The sequence below is a fragment of the Sturnira hondurensis genome, unplaced genomic scaffold (genome assembly GCF_014824575.4).
Source record: "Sturnira hondurensis isolate 20B ecotype Veracruz unplaced genomic scaffold, ASM1482457v3 Scaffold0013515, whole genome shotgun sequence".
Taxonomy (NCBI): Eukaryota; Metazoa; Chordata; class Mammalia; order Chiroptera; family Phyllostomidae; genus Sturnira; species Sturnira hondurensis.
This window is the reverse complement of record NW_028086146.1, coordinates 3,110,036-3,127,154: the sequence shown is the minus strand read 5'-3', so window position 1 is coordinate 3,127,154 and position 17,119 is coordinate 3,110,036. Positions and strand designations below refer to the sequence as shown.

The 17,119-nt window shown below is 43.9% G+C and overlaps 1 protein-coding gene across 6 annotated transcripts in view; it reads left to right on the top strand.

Moving 5' to 3' along the window:
* TJP2 (tight junction protein 2) overlaps positions 1–15,165 on the top strand; it is a 115,432-nt gene extending 100,267 nt beyond the window's left edge. For 4 of the 6 annotated variants that reach the window (XM_037061702.1, XM_037061697.1, XM_037061700.1 and 1 more), the window contains 8 exons: positions 592–671; positions 1,086–1,296; positions 7,399–7,499; positions 8,713–8,925; positions 10,111–10,221; positions 11,389–11,721; positions 13,227–13,312; positions 14,190–15,165. In XM_037061702.1, coding sequence (XP_036917597.1) covers positions 592–671; positions 1,086–1,296; positions 7,399–7,499; positions 8,713–8,925; positions 10,111–10,221; positions 11,389–11,721; positions 13,227–13,312; positions 14,190–14,358 — 1,304 coding nt within the window. In that variant the 3' untranslated portion in view covers positions 14,359–15,165. The remainder of the gene's footprint in view (positions 1–591; positions 672–1,085; positions 1,297–7,398; positions 7,500–8,712; positions 8,926–10,110; positions 10,222–11,388; positions 11,722–13,226; positions 13,313–14,189) is intronic. The other 2 variants (XM_037061699.1, XM_037061701.1) reach the window with 1 other exon arrangement.
* Positions 15,166–17,119: the final 1,954 nt, after the last annotated feature.

The window sequence follows — 17,119 nt, the reverse complement described above, 5'->3', positions numbered from 1 at the left end:
ATCATAAGTTGTTAACATTTTGCTATATGCCTCTCCCCCCATCGACACCATTTACAGACTCAAAATTTCTGCTGAACCATTAGAAAGTCGACGTTGCAGACATTATAATACTCTTTGTCCTTGCGAATGCCCTAAGAGCGAAGACCTCTCTTCCTGCACAACCACACTGCCATCATCACAGCCAAGAAACTTAACACTGGGTCAATAACACTCACTATGTAGTCCGTTTTTCCGGTTTTTCTCCATTGTCCCAGTTTTCCAGTTTTGTCTTTCATGGCTTATTTCTTAAAATTCTGAATGCAGCCATGAATCCTGAAATATACTTGATTTTTATGTCTTTCTAGTGTCCTTTTTTCTAAATTATTTGGTGACACTGATATTGTGAACAGTGCAGGCCACTCGCCTCACCGGTGGGACTGCGTGTTTCCTTATGATTACATTTTGGCTCCGCAGCCTGTGTGGGTCGTCCCCGTTGCCTCGTACCAGGTGGTGTCTCAGGCGGATGTCCTGTCATTGCTGATGTGGGGTTGCAGTATTTGGTAGTCATGGGTTTGCAAAAAATTATTTAGCCTCTTGTTTTCGCTTTTGCAGAAACGGAACCAAAAGATGCAGGCTCTGAGAAATCCAGTGGGGTGGTGCGTTTAAATACCGTGCGGCAGATCATTGAACAGGTGAGAAAGTGGACCCCAAGGCCACGTTGCCAGAGGAACTGAGTCGTGGTTTAGTACAGTCATTTTGAGGATAGAGTCTGTATTTTAGTGTTCATTAGATGTCAACAGTAAAAAAAAGAGGGGTATAAACGCAAGGTGTTTCTTTGTGTGGAAACTACTGGGTAATCTGTGGTGGTGATGTGTGGTTTTTTCCGAGAGTTCGCAGCTTTGAACCAAATTACCTGTTAACGCATTTCCTCGGGAATTCTAATAGATCGGTAATATTTAGTAGACATAATATGAAGAGAAATGTCCTCTGCTTTTTTATTTAAATTGACAAGTTTTACCTGATGTTGCCTTTACTTATTAAGACAAACTCTTCAATGCTGTGTGACTCGACACGCCCTTTCCGTGACCTTTTCCCATTTCTAACAGGACAAGCACGCGCTACTGGATGTCACTCCCAAGGCCGTGGACCTGTTGAATTATACCCAGTGGTTCCCGATTGTGATTTTTTTCAACCCAGACTCTAGACAAGGCATCAAAACCATGAGACAGAGGTTGACTCCAACATCCAACAAAAGCTCTCGAAAGTTATATGATCAAGCCAACAAGCTGAAAAAAACGTGTGCACATCTCTTTACAGGTAAGTGGAGTTTAAAATGTAGTCTCCTTGCTCCAAAGTGAGAATTGGAGAATTTAAAAATGGAGGAAATAATGATCTGAGTAGTAATAGAGATAGTAATCTGAAATACTGCTCACCACTCCTCAAAAGGCAGCTAATCCTATAAACTGCGTGTATTAGAACCCTGGCATTTGTATATTTAACTTTGACAATGTGAACATGGTCATGAAGATCCATAATGCAGTGATGGGTCATGCAGTAATTGGGGATGGAGCCCGGTGTACCACCTTGCACCCACCTCTCTGTGTAGATTGTATCATTGTTCTCTACCTGCCAATGGATGGAGCCTGTACTGACTTACAAAGTGATAGGAACTTGGTTTCATTGTTTAAAAATGTCCCCACCATGGAAACTTGAACACCGTGGATATTGGATGATATTAAAGATTTATTGCTCCTGCTTTTAGGATGATAACGTTATTGTGATTATGTTTTCTAAAAGAGTACTTGTCTTTTAGGAATGTTTACTAAACAAAATAGGTATGAATGGCATAATGGATAGGGGTGGGCAAAAGGAGGTTTACAGTGGCTTGTATGAAAGAAACCATGCTGGCTGTGATTATAATAATACAAAAGTAAACTCTGGCCCTGGCTCGTGTGGCTCAGTGGATTGAGCACGGGCCTGCGAACCACACAATCGTGGTTCGATTCCCAGTCAGGGCACATGCCTGGGTTGCAGGCCAGTTCCCAGCAGGGGACACATGAGGGGCAACCATACATTGATATTTCTCTCCCTCTCTCCTTCCCTTCCCCTCTAAAGATAAATAAATAAAATCTTAAAAAACAACAACAACAACAATAACTCTGTTCTGCGTGCTCACAACTGTAAACCTACCTTTACCCAGTCCTGTGTATTTGCAGATGACATGCAGGCTGTCTGGAACCTGCTTACATAATCTTCAGTGAGGAAAGTGGGTGGGGCAAAGGCCAGACCAGACAGGCCTGTACACGCCAGTTCCCTAAGCTGTTCTCGCTCCTTCTGTTTGTGTTTAAATTTTCCATGATAGAATATTTTAAAAATCCCTGAAATGAAGACCATCGCTACTGTTTGAAACTCATGAAAGTAAAATGATGTAAGATTGTGGAATTTACTAACTGATTGTATGCACAACCTGTATAAATGACTAGTTCGGTGAGTTTGGTGTAATTAAGGGCGTGAGAGGGTTACAGAGCATTTCGGTCCCGAAAGGTCGTGGGAGCCCCATGAGGAGGCCGTGTGGATGCCGTGTCCTTAGGATAATGACCGCTCTTCTGAGCTGAGCACCAGTCATTGTCAACCTATGTGCTATTTAGCATACTTGACACTGAGTGGGGAGGAAGGGGTGAGTGAATGTCCACATTCGACTCTTGTTTTACTGTCACTGGCTCTTCCTGTTAAGGAGTGAGCGGCACTGCTCAGTGAGCTTACTGCTCATCTGTAGTCAGATGCAAAGGATGGAGTGAGTGGTCCATCCTACGCTGGAGTTTGTGAGTGTAGGGTCGTAAGAGCTTGTGGTTTTAATATATTCACATGTAATCTTCCTCTATCATTTTTACTACTGCTACCACTAATAGTAATGATAATATAACAATAATAATAATTATTATTACTCCTTTTAGGATAGTGGTAGCTAACAGCGGTTCAGTCTTTCATGGGCTCTTTCTGGGCCGTAAGGAAGACAGGTGACTTCTGCAAGATCACGCCTCTGGTATCTGGTTGAGCCCAGACTGAAACTATGGTGTCTCTGCATGTGTGTCTAATATTCTACATTTGTTACAGCACAGACTTATTTTTCTAAGGTTAGAGGGGGTCACGTAGTACAGTTCCTCCATTTAACAGGTAATGCATGCATTTAACTGAGGCCCAGGTGATGGTGGCATGCTCAGCCTATGCCTACGTCATCCCTCCCTCCCCTCAAGTCAAATTCAAGTCCATGGAATGGCTAGGAGCTTTCCCTCAGAGAGCTGAATTTGGGGTTCATGTGAGGATATGAGATACCAGGACGGGAAGTAATGGCCTGTGGAGGAAGAACCAGGCTGCAGGAGGCTGGATAAAGGGGAGGTCGGGGCAGAAGTAGGAGCCAGGAGCCCTGGGGCACTTCCTTCATCAGCCGTTGAGTGAGCATCACTTGCCCTTGGGCGCACAGGCCGCAGTAGCTGGATGTGTCTGGTCAAGGGTCTGGAGGAGCCCATGTGTGGCAGGTGCAACAACTGGCGCAGCCCCGCTGATAAATGGTGAGATCCTTAAAGGCAAGGCCTGACCATGACCCAGCTCTGTGCCGAAGGCCAGCCCTGGGCCTAGCGGTGGGCAGGGCATAGCTGTTTTCAACTTAGTCAGCACTGCCTCTGGTTCTGAAAACCATGTCTTCCCTAAGGTCATCAAGAAATGGAAAGTTTTAGGGTGACTGAAGTCAGAAGCTGGAGTGGGAATGTAGACACAGTGAACATCTAGTTTCATCTAGAACTTTGAAGTGATCCATTCTTACAGTATAAATGTTGCCAGCCTCTACCGTGGAAGTGCGCGGTCTTAGAGACAGCTGGAACAGAGTCCCAGATAACTGTTACCAACAAGCCCCCGTGTCCACCAAATGGCCTCTTTACAGCACTGACCCAGACTTCTGATTTGACTCTTCAAAGCTGCGCAGGTGGTCCCAGTCAGCGCTGTTTCCCGTGTTTCCCTCAGCCCGGCCAGGATATGACCTGTTGTATGGGTTGTGGCCAGAATCAGGAGGTTTTTATGATTTTAAATTTGCATTTTAATGAGTTAATAAGTAGGAATAGTAGAGCTGCTTTGATGCACACACCATCGTCAAGGTTCAAACTCAAGGGTCAGGTTCCCTGGAGTGTCCCTGGGCTCAGTATCCTTTCTCCTTGTTGTACAGTAGCAAGCAGACCTGTCCCAGAGATGAGGACTTAACTGGGACAACATTAAAGGGCTGTCCTTGCAAACTCAAGGTGCTCCTCAATGGAGTGTAAGTGACAAGGGAAGCGTTATTCTGAGATTTGCCTAAAAGCAAGTTATCCTGTCGGCGTCTTAGGCTGCCCCTTCACATCCCCATTAAAAAAAAACTTTGTTATAGGATACATTTACATATACATGTAAAAAAAAGTTACTTTTTAAAACATAAAGTTTGTGGTCTATGTTTTCTTGGAATTCCTGAAGCACTTAGCTCCTGGTTTATAGGCCACCAAAATGGAATTGTGGACTTAGAGACCCACACAGGCCCACCCTTCGTGTGAAACTGTGGGATTTTTAAAGTACCACTGGATATCTTAGCACTTTTATCAGCTTGCACAGATTTCATTAATGTGAAATTTGTACAGTTCAGCCCCGGGACTTTGGAAGTACTGAATAAATGCTGCTGATTATTGATAGTAATGTTACTTTATGCTTATTTTATTGTCTTTCAATGTTACGTGTTATTAAAAGTATAATGCTGTGTCATTGAGAAGGCTCAGAGGACAAAGTGGATCTTGTACCAGCTGAAAAGTCTCAGTAGGCAATTTTTGGTTTCCCAGGGGATTGTAGAGACAGGAAGCAGATGGAGATGCTGTGCTGTCTGCCTGGGCTCCTCGGCTGAGTCTCTTTAGAGGGAATCCCTGCCACCTGAATAGCTTAACTGAGATTTAATTCACCCATTTAAGATGTAAAATTCAGTGGGTCGTGTTATCCTCAGAGTTGTACAGCCATCACCGCAGTCCATTTCTGGACATTTTCGTCACCGCAGAGAGGAACCCCACACCCGTCAGCAGCCTCCCTCAGTTTCTCCCTATCCCTCCAGCCTTGCATGTTGCTTTTGCTGTTGCTCTTGGCATTCCAACCTCCTCGGCTGGGGAGGGAGCAGGGGACTTGCTGCACCCAGGCTGGCAACAGATGCTTCTGGAATCCCAGGACTCCCAGCAGGGGCAGGGGCAGGCTGAGTGGTGATCCCGGCAGTATTTCTCTTGAAGTTTGCGAATGTGCTAAGCTTACCCAAGGGAACCTAGGTCTAGTCTAGAGGTGGTGAGCAGCAAGAATTAACTAATACTGCTCAGGGTCAAAAGAACCTGAAAAACCCAATGAGCAAAAGCCAACCATAAACCCAAGTGATTGGTTCCAAATAAAGGAAAGGTAAATCATAGTTTGTACCCACTCATTAAAAAGGTCGAGTTCATGAGATGACTGTTACCAACTTAGATGTCACCTTTATATGGGAATTGGGAAATTAGCCACAGGGACGTTCTCTCTTCTTTTTTCACTTTCATACAGTTGACTCACTGTGAGTTCAGTAAGAGGTTTTATGACCTTTTTTCATTTTATCAGGGGGCATAACATAGCTTCTACATTTCATAAATGGCCATTTTAACTCGGTTTTTCTTGTGATAAATACAGACTGTACTTATTTCATACAACTCCAACTAAAAGCTCAGAAGGACAGCCTAGTGTTCTGGGTGCATTTACTGCCAATCACTCATTTTGCCTCTGGGGGCGCAGTCTCACTCCCATGTCTGAGTACTCTGGCATCACATTCTACCCAAGGGCAGAGCAGCGTTGGCAGAGGGCCATGATAAGGGTGCAAAAGTCCAAGGAATCAAGGTTAATTTGGGGGCGTTGTCCAATGTATCGGTTTATTCTAATGCTATAAATAGCAGATAAGCAGAGAAATTGTAAGCTCACTCGGGATGTTCCAAGATCAGTGTTAGAACTCCTTAAATGAAAGAGTGGCATATGTTACTAGGCAGAAAACTTGGAGCGTAATGGCTCACAAAATTGGCCCAATGGTTCTTTCCCGGCTCTCTGCCGAGAACTGTGCAGACTTCAGGCGAGATGGAGCAGGGTGCCAGGAGCCTTTCCCAGGAAGCCCCACTTTCGGGTGTTCCCTAAAATGCCATACCCTCTGAGAAAAGGTTATGATATGACATAGTCATTTTAAAAAAATCCTAATTTGCCTGCAGTGTGGTTATTTTAAGTCCGATTTCATTTGTTCTCCAGGGCCAGTTTGCTTGTCAGTTCATCTCCATTAGACCCACAATCACACGGCACTGAAGAGCGACTTGTGTGTGTTTTACTTGGCTGGTGTTTTGTATCCGCACTCTGAATTTGCAGTTTTGGACGGGCCGCGTTGTGCCCTGGCTGAGGCATGAACTATAAAAGCAAACTTCTGAATTTGCATCTAGGCTTCTGTACTCATTTGGTGTGAGGCCCTGGGCTGGCTTCACTGTTGTGCCTCAGTTTCTCTCCTGTGTTTGGGGGAGATGGCGATACCTACTCACAAAGTTGGTGTGAGTCTGAAATGAGCTGGTCCATGGAAAGTATTTGCGTGACGCTTGGTCGATCCATGGGGAGTGCTGTTGTGTAAGGAATATTTTGTTCTGTGTAGAAAATGTATATCACTTGAATGTGTATGGATGCAGCTTGGTTAACTTGTGTGTATATTCCAAGATGTTTAAACCGGTCAAAATGATGTCTGTTTGAAATAGTCAGTATTTTATTGGCGATAACCAACAGTACGCTAGTGTATAGTTTTCTTATTTATAATATATAATGGTCTTTAAAATATGGTGCTTTTATATCTGTTTTAGGTGTGTTTTCTTTGCTCCTAAAAATACACTCTTTAAAAGCATGTTTTTAAAAGTAGCTTTTATGGGCCCTGGCTGGTGTAGCTCAATGGATTGAGCGCGGGCCTGTGAACCAGATGATCACGGTTCGATTCCCAGTCAGGGCACATGCTTGGGTTTCAGGCCAGTTCCTGGCAGGGGCCAGTTCCCTGCAGGGGATGCATGAGAAGCAACCATACATTGATGTTTCCTTCCTCTCTCCTTCCTTCCCCCTCTAAAGATAAATACATAAAATGTGAAAAAAAAAGTAGCTTTTATGAAAGATACGCATTCTGAAATGAAATTCACCCATTTTTAGGTTTATAACATTTATTTGTAATATAAACCCAACTGAAGGGATTTCGTATTCAAGTATGTTCAGACTTTCTCTTGCATTTGACAGTTTTAATTTACATATGACAGAAATGAATATGAATTATGTCAAATAAGTTTTTAAGTAAATGTCGCTTTGGAAATTGATGCAAATCATTTGCCTACATTTCTATAGCTACAATCAACCTGAATGCAGCAAATGATAGCTGGTTTGGCAGCTTGAAAGACACAATTCAGCATCAGCAAGGGGAAGCAGTTTGGGTCTCCGAAGGGAAGGTATGTGGCATAGACACTCTGCTGTGAGGTGAGAGTCCGTGTTTTGAATCTTTTCTCAAGAGGGTAGTGAATGTAGTAAAGCCACGCCTGTTTGAAGGAATTCTGACATGTGCCAGTCACATTTGCAATTTTATAAATTCTCTGAAAAAGTAATAAAGTGAAAGGGCTTTTAGAAGAAAAGCATAATGTAATACGTGCAACCCTACATTCACTTCCCTTTTACTTTTAACGTAGTAACTAGTATTGTATTCCAAGCACACTAATCAGAGCTTACAAGATCTCGAGCTGACCTCCACAGCTTACTAAGAATGGGGAAACTCAGAGTGGAGGTGACAGATGAAGTTGAGGAGCACAGAAAACATGGTTAAAAATTAATAGAAAGAAGAAAAGGCAAATGGTGGTGGAATCATTTGCTTAAAGATTGGCAGAGAACGGGCCCTAGGCATTTGGGTAGGTGAGAAGTGGGCATTAGGAAACTCGCGTAGACTTCTAAAATTGCCCAGCTTCTCATCTGTGGACATAGTTTACGCACAGCTCTCCGCAGGGAGGACGCAGAGAGAGTATATAATTTCGTGTGGTTCTGGGAGCCTTTGGCGATAGTCTTCTATAGTCTGACCGAATGGAGGTAGCTTAGAAGGACAGTTTTATTGTGGAAATGAGTCAATTGCCAATGAGATTGTTGAGCCCAAGTCTTGCTGTTTGGGAACTGCACGTTTGGTCAAGGTGTCTAGCATCTCCTGAGTGCCTGTGGCCTGCTGAGGCTCTGTGCTAGCCCCCACAGGGACAAGAAGTTGAACAGGACAGAGCTTCTGCCTCAAGGATTTGAGAATCTTGTGGCTGAGTGAAGAGGGGTGCAGCACAAGGCAGGGTGCATTTATTACTAGGAGACAAGTACCAGCAGAAGAAGCTGAAGAGAAGCCAGATTCTGGAAGACAGAGCACAACAGTCTGAGGAGGCATGCATGACTCAGTAGCTCTATGTCAGATGGAGCTGCATCTGGCAGCAAAGACAGATAGGGTGAGGGGTTCCTCCTTTGAGTCCCTGCACACACATGAGCATAAAGCCAAGTGATTTCAGGAAAATAAGGTTCACTTCCCTTTGTAGAACACACCAAGGTTTCTGTCACTTGGCTGTGCCCTTGGGAATTTTCCTGAGTCCCCACTCCCAGGAGCCATGTCACACCCCACTGACCCTCCAAAACACATTCCTCTAGATGGAAGGGATGGATGATGACCCTGAAGACCGCATGTCCTACTTAACCGCCATGGGCGCGGACTATCTGAGTTGCGACAGCCGCCTCATCAGTGACTTTGAAGACACCGACGGCGAAGGAGGCGCCTACACTGACAATGAGCTGGATGAGCCAGCCGAGGAGCCGCTGGTGTCTTCCATCACCCGCTCCTCGGAGCCGGTGCAGCATGAGGAGGTGAGGCGAGGCAGGCCACGGGCTGTGAGGCCATGGGCAGCAGGCGGAGGTTCTGGTGTTTCACTGGAATTCTGCTGGACGACTGTTAATTCAGAGTGCTGCGGAAGGTCTTCCTGAGGGTTGAAACGGATGACTAGTAGGGAGTCCCTCATGCCAAGCCAATGCCTGCATGATAGGGGTAGTGGTCCATGGGAGAGCAGGGCAGGAACTAAGTGCCCTTGGGCACGATGGATAAACTGAACAGCTTTATGGGCTGGCCGTCCAAATTGCAGGTGGAACATTATTTTTTAAATACAATATTATTGTATTTACTTGTAACCTTTGATTAGGCCTCTCTCTCTGTACACTTAGATATTCCTGCTTTTTCTCCTCCATCCTCCCTTTAACCTTTCTGATGTTGCCAAAACTCCTGAGTGTTTCCCCATCAGTTTCCTTCTCTCTTGTATTTCAATTTTTGAATTGAGTTCATGATCAAATACATGTCTGATCACGTGTGCCACACATCCATGGGCCAGTGAGTAGACAGCTTATGTGATCCTAGAAACCAGGTCAACATGCCCTAAGTTAGGACCTGAGCAATTATTAGTTGTACCACAGAGAACATTGGAATAATGATCTTGTACAATAGATGAGATTATCCATATATTTGGATCATGATTGCTATGGACTTCCCTTTAGCAACTTAGCACAATTCAGTGAATGATTTTATTCTTTTTAAAATAGAAGTACCAAAAACCGAGGTGAAGGAGGGGATAAAACCCACCATGACAATAAAAATATTAGTACACAGCACTGGACAAGTTGTAAAGAATACGTTAACTTCTTAATGTGTATAAATTTAGATACCTAATGCTTTAAAGTGTAAAAAGCTTTGACTAAAAAGAGGTTTTAGACTTTAGATTTTAGACTTTTGTACTTTAAAGGAAGAGACTACTACAAGGGATACATCTAGTTTTTAAAAAATTGATCTGGAGCATTTGCTCATGGAAGTGTGCCAGGTTCTGCCTTTTCAGTAAAGAAGCACTGGGTCAGTGTCTCGGCTCATGCAAGTTGGGAACGTTTATGCAAATTGCGAGCCTCAAATTCTGAACTTAGGCAAGTCCTTGGAACTCCAGCACAGCAGACGAGTGCTCTTTTCTCTCTGCTGCGATGTTCTTGTTGTGAATAAACCTTTATGTCTTGTAGAGCATAAGGAGACCCAGCCCAGAGCCACGAGCTCAGATGAGGAGGGCTACTAGCAGAGATCAACTTAGGGACAATAGCCCGCCTCCAGCATTCAAACCAGAGCCGCCCAAGGTATGTGGCTGGGAAGCCCAGGATGGGAAGGAAGAGGAAGCAGACTCCCTGGAGCTCTCTGCATACCCAGGGAGGAGCACACACAAGACGATGGTGTGGAATTGTGTTGTTGACTCCCTGTTTCTCCATTAGAACCTGCCTTTCGTCCTGTTGGGTAAACTAAAAAACTTGGGGAGGGAAAAAAGATAGGAAGGATGGAAAGGAAATTTTAGGAAAATGTACAGTTCTAAAAATGTTAGTATTTTTAAATTAGTTGACACAGGAAGAGAAAAGTTGGACAAATGCCGCATGCTCCAAGTCACCAAACCCAGGCTCAGTTTTTTTTTTCCGTCCAATTGGAGTTTTCTGCCCACAGTCTGGTTTAGGTGCACCAGGAACATCCTTACTGACGATTTGCTAAAGAAAACAACCACCATTGTTTATAATGCCCCTCATTATGAGGAAGTTTATTTTTTAAGCAAATTGTTATCCAGCAGGAAATCAATATAAGAACACATGGGCGTGTCATGATTCTTTATCTCTTCTCTGAATCAAAGCCATGACTGTATGCTTTTCCATATAGACTAATGAAATTTGTTTATTTAACTTAATAGTTCAGTTGAGAAGAAAGTAATAATTGATTGTGTGAGCTATCAGAAGTAATTAATGATCTCCTAAAATATAACAGTGAAAATTTACAAGCAGGTCTAGGATTGAAGTGTGAGGGGAAGTGGCCATTTGCATGACATGCCTCCCCACTCCCTACTCCCATCTCCTTCGTGGCTGGACATGGGCCTCACCTCCACGCCGGGGCGTGGACCCCGGTGTGGTGTGAACTCAGGAGCCCACTCTTCGATCCAGAAGCCTGATTGGTCCTGAGGTCTTCTCCAAAATTTGAATCTCCTCCAGGGTGTAGTTAGGGCTGATCTACTTCTAGCCCTTGCAGGGCTCCGAGCACTTCCCAAGCATCCTCTTGTTTCCCAAGCTCTTACTCCTGCAGGAAGTGAGGAAGGGATCACAGTGCCCAGCCAGTGGCTGTTCGCCCTCCTATATTTGACTGTTTGTTGCAATGGTATTTGTTGACCACCTACGGAAACTGATCAGGAAATGGAGTGTATTAAACCACTAATATTGATGTGCAAACCAAACGAAAGCCTAAGGTGAGAAATATGTCACTGCTCTCTGCAGGCCAGAACCCAGAACAGAGAAGAGTCCTTGGACTACTCCAGATCCTATGAATACAAGTCAAACTCTCCCTCAACTGTTGCTGGCAACGAAATTCCCAGTGCATCTGCCAAGAGTCATCCTCCTCCTGTTGCAGCAAAACCTGCCTTTTGCAAGCCTATACTGAAGCCCTCCACTCCTGTGCCTCCCCCAGAGAACGAGGAGGCAGGAGAGGACAGTGTGGAGCAAGATAACGCACCCAAGTCTGTCCTGGGCAAAGTAAAAATATTTGAGAAGATGGATCACAAGGCAAGATTGCAGAGAATGCAAGAGCTCCAAGAAGCACAGAATGCAAGGGTAATTGTTTCTAAACCACTGGATTATGTTTGCATGTCGACAATAAGAATTTTAAATGTTTTCATTTAATTAAAATGATTTGCGGCCCTTTTCACATGGCACAAACACAAAGGGATGTTCACATGCACGACACCAAAGGCTCGCCCTCTGTGTGTCATTTCCAGACTGTTGGCTGTGCGTGCCTCCTCTTCTCTTCCAGTCAGGAAAGCCTAACAATAAGATTCGGCCTTTTGTAAATCAGAATTTTATGTTGGACTTCGGAGTGTGGAAGAGTGACCGGAGAATCAGTGCCTCTCAGAAGTTGTTTTTCTTTACACCATTTATGTTTGTTTGGTAACTGAGTTTTAGTTTGCTCTCAGATTTGCCATAGAAACCTAGCAAACCTTGGGCTCTGAAACTGAGAGGCCCATAGATTGTACTTTTTAAAAAAGTCATCGGCCAAGGACATGCTTATTGATTTTANATTTGCGGCCCTTTTCACATGGCACAAACACAAAGGGATGTTCACATGCACGACACCAAAGGCTCGCCCTCTGTGTGTCATTTCCAGACTGTTGGCTGTGCGTGCCTCCTCTTCTCTTCCAGTCAGGAAAGCCTAACAATAAGATTCGGCCTTTTGTAAATCAGAACTTTATGTTGGGCTTCGGAGTGTGGAAGAGTGACCAGAGAATCAGTGCCTCTCAGAAGTTGTTTTTCTTTACACCATTTATGTTTGTTTGGTAACTGAGTTTTAATTTGCTCTCAGATTTGCCATAGAAACCTAGCAAACCTTGGGCTCTGAAACTGAGAGGCCCATAGATTGTACTTTTTAAAAAAGTCATCAGCCAAGGACATGCTTATTGATTTTAGAGAGGGGGGAGGGAGGGGGAGAGAGAGGGGGAAATGAATATCGATGTGAAAGAGAAACATTGATCAGTCACCTCTTACACACGCCCCGAGTGGGGACCGAACTCCTTTTTTTTATTGTGATAAAATGTACATAACATAAAATCTACCATTTTAACCATTTTTAAGTGTTCGTTGACATTAAGTACATTCACATTTTTGTGCAACTGTCTCCACCATCCATCTCCAGGATTTTTCATCCTTCCCAGCTGACACTCTGTACCTATTAAACTATTAAACAATTTTTCTCTATTTGAAACACACCTCTGACACCTCCTGGTAACCATGTGATTTTTTCCTCTGGGACTTTGACTGTACTGGTGACCTTATAAAAGTGGAATTCTGTGATTGACCTTCTGAGACTGGCTTATTTCACTTAGTACAAAGTCCCCAAGGTTCCTCCGTGTGGCAGCATGTGGCAGAATCTCACTGCCTCAGGTGTTTTTCTCGTTCGGCATGTACCGCTCAGACATCACACAGAAGCATGAAAACTAGAGTCTCTTCTGCTTTTCTTCTCCTTCAAATGGAATTGGGAAACTGGACTGGCAGGAAGCCAGCAAGCAGACTGCCCCATGGTTCACTCCTTCCTTCTTACTCTGCTTTTTCCTGCATCACCACAGATTGAAATTGCCCAGAAGCACCCCGATATCTATGCAGTTCCAATCAAAACCCACAAGCCGGACCCTGGCTCACCCCAGTACACGAGGTAAGGTCTGCTTGGCAGGTACGGGTCTACACGAGGGGCTTACCTGGAACTTAGGCTCCCAGGAAAGAATTTTCTTCATTTACATTTCAGAATAATAAAGAAACTTTTTCCCCCTCCCTGGTCAATGGTTTACCTTAGTTATTTGGACAAATTGTAGTATAAAGAGTCAAAATTTCATGATAATTTTGCCTGTATGCTAAAACTCTCTGACAGTGTAATCACTGGCATTTCAACTCAATTTCCCTTGATACATTGGAGCACAGATACATTAAATTGTGTTAGGACAATACACAAGCAAAATTTCTGGGGCCTAGACCCACTTTGTTGCTACTTTCTGGCTATAAGCTAAGCTCCTGACTCCTTTGCATCACCTGGCAAAGTCAGGCCACTTGTGCTGAACTGTGGTCTGAAGGGAAGGTGACAGTCAAATGGCTGGTGTCAGTAAGATATCCTGCATTTTAAAGATGCTAAATAAGCACTAGGAATTACCACAGTGTCTTCCAGTTGAGGTTTTAACACTGGATCATTTCCTGCTTCCGAGAATAGGGAAAAAACAAATCACATTTCTTGTGGCTATTCTGACTGGAAGCTACAGTCTAGCTTTACGCCAACAGAAAACTAGGGGAAAATTACCGATCAAACAGTGGCGCTTGTAGCCAATGAACAGCTGGGGAATTTGTAGGTCAGGGAGCACGTGGGTGGCCCCCTCCCTTGCTATCCAAGTGGGCATCAGCGTCGGCCTATGGCTTCCATCCCCAGTCCCATCACTCTGCGAACCTACAGCTGGGCCAGGAGTGTCCCTGGTTTGTTAGCCCAGAGGTAAGCAGTCTATCTTGGGTGATAGCCTGCTGTGTCTTTACCCCTCTCGCTCTTTAAGTTTCAGACCCCCTGAACCACAGAAAGGTCCTCCCAGACTCTATCAAGATGCCAGAGGAAGTTACGGCAGTGACGTGGAGGAGGAAGAATACCGCCAGCAGCTGTCGGAACACTCAAAGCGCGGTTATTACGGCCAGCCTTCTTCCCAGTACCGAGACACGGAATTATAGGTGTCTTGAGGATGGACTCTTCTGTACCCTGCCATCGCCACCTCAGGGCAACACTCCTGTGGAGCTGTGGGGCGGTTCTTTCCAGTTAAAATGCACTGTGGAGATGTGGTGGGACCTGAGCCCCCAGTCCCTCGTGGTGAGCACAGGGCACAACCCACGCAGATTCAGAACTGAAGGTTCTGTCTGTGTGACTGGGTCTGGGGAGTTGGTGGCTTTTTGCTCAGAATTAAGAGAAACACTACAGTCTGATAATGTTGCCTGCTTCAGTGGACCAAAATCTGTATTAATTCTGTTTGCATATTTTTAACATGTATATTAAGAAGTGATAACTATTTTTCATTAATAGCTGTATTCAAGGACTGTTTCACCATGAGACAGAATGTGAAAAAAGGAATAAAAATAACTGTCCGACTCCAACTAAATTCAAAGAAGTATTTTATTACAACTCTTAAGTGCCTTTGATGAGCAGTGGCTTAAATTTTCTTCCTTTGAAGCTTTATACGAAGCCATAATGGACTAAAACATTTTGACTGAATTTTATACCAGCTTAATAGCTATGGTTTTCTCTGCACTGTGTCATCTTTTTGAAGCATTTGTCTTTGTAATATTTTCCATAAATTCTGACAATATATAGTAGCTATTCTTGGTAGTTTGGCTACCAGTCCTAAATAGCTTCAAGACTGAGAAATTGAAGTTTTTGTTTGTGCTCCACAAAAGCAGACATGTGAAAAAAACAAATGTTATTTCCAAAAGTGTGTGTATCGATAACAGTTTTATAATTTAATAAAAAGGAGGACATTGCAATCATTAATTTGCTTCATGGTGGATTTCTGCACTAATTCCTATTTTTAAATGCAAATTTTATTTTCATTACTGATCACAAAAGGGAGGACATGCTCATGCTCATTGCTGAACATTGGAGAATGGAGACATGTAAAAAAATGAGAATTACCCATAATCCCATCTCTCAGATTTCCTCCAGTTACATATTTTGTGGATGTCTGCATGTGTTGTCTTTGGAGGTAAATTGTACTTGCAGTTCCGTTTCTTACCTTTTTTATTTAAAATTCTGTTGTATACATTTCTCTCAGGTAGTTAAAACTCATGCAAACATCATTGCTAATAACTGTAAACTAATACATTGTGTGACTGCTTCATAAGTAAACAGTTCTGCTGTTGGCTATTTGGATTATTTCTAGGTTTCTGCCTCTTTTACATGAAATATGCCTCTTTGTATGTAATCTGTTTTGGGGCATCAGTGATCACCATTCAGTTCTTTTCTGCAGGTAGGTTCTCGGAAGTGGAATTGTTGAGCAAAAGCATAGGAACATTTTTAAGGCTCTTCATGTTTATTGCCAGTTGCTTCCTAGAAAAGTTGCATCAGTTTATACTTTACATTCACTCTTCAAAAGTTAAGATGTTTACAGTTTAAGCAAGACAGCCTAGGAATTTAGGTTTATGTGAGTCAAAACTACACTGAATTTAGGAAAAGGAAAGAGTCTTGGTTCCACTCGGGGTCATTTTTTTAAAGATTTTATTTATTTATCTTTAGAGGGGAAGGGAAGGAGAGAGGGAGAGAAACATCAATGTATGTTTGCCTGTCATGAGTCCCCCTCTGGGAACTGGCCTGCAATCCAGGCATGTGCCCTGACTGGGAATCGAACCATGATCGTGTGGTTCGCAGGTCCGTGCTCAATCCCCTGAGCTACACCGGCCAGGGCCGGGGTCATTTATAATATGAGTTGAGACAAAGGTGTTAAGCTTGTTTTAGTCACATTAGAAATTCAGCTTACTCATAACTGAGTTATGCTACAGATACAGCCTTGGTTATGTCTCTATCCATATGGGCGCTGTAATTCACAAACCACTTAGTGCAGTACCTTGAATTTCTGAGCATCCTGAAGTCAGTGACTCAAATCTGGGTATTTCATAAGTAAAAGCGACCTCTTGTGGATAGAAAAAAAATACACTAAATACACAATGATTCAGTTTGCTTATGTCCTTTAAACTCAGGAAGGAGCCCTTTTGCAAACCCAGGGATGGGGAGGGAGGAGGCTTTTCAGCAGGAGATAGGCTGTCATCTGGCTCCAGCACTTTTTCTGTGATATCCTAAGTGGGGCAGACAGGCAGGACCTCTGCTTCCCAGAATGTGCCATAGAGTGCCCAGTGGACGACCAGTGCCTGCCCCATCCCTTTTAATTTGTGCCCTGCTTTGTTCTGGGAAGGACTTAAGGCTGCCTACAATATATGTGGAGTGTAATTAAGAAAAACTAGCTCTGGCTGGTGTGGTTCTGTGGATTGAGCCCTGGCCTGTGAATTGAAAGGTCACAGGATTCCAGTCAGGGCACATGCCTGGGTTTCCAGCCAGGTACCCCCCAGTTGGGGGCATGCAAGAGGCAACCAATCCATGTATCTCCCATACACTGAGGTTTCTCTCCTCTCTTCCTCCTTCCCTTCCCGTCTCTCTAAAAGTAAATAAATAAAATTTGGGAAGAAAAGTGGGCACTGGGCAAATGCACAGAGGGAAATATCAAAATAGGAAAGACAAAGCCACGAATGAGGGTAGTGTTCTCCACATGCTATCAGGGCCTCTGCTTTCCAGAGGTCCCTGTGGGGCCCAAGTGCTGACTGGTATGCAGTTTGATTCAGAATGTCCCTAAGTGGGAAAGTTGTTCCAGAATTTTCTCCCACTCTCGTTATTTTTAGTCCGTGGGGTCTTAGGTTGCATCCTGCAGTCATGGCCAGTCACTTGCTAGGACGA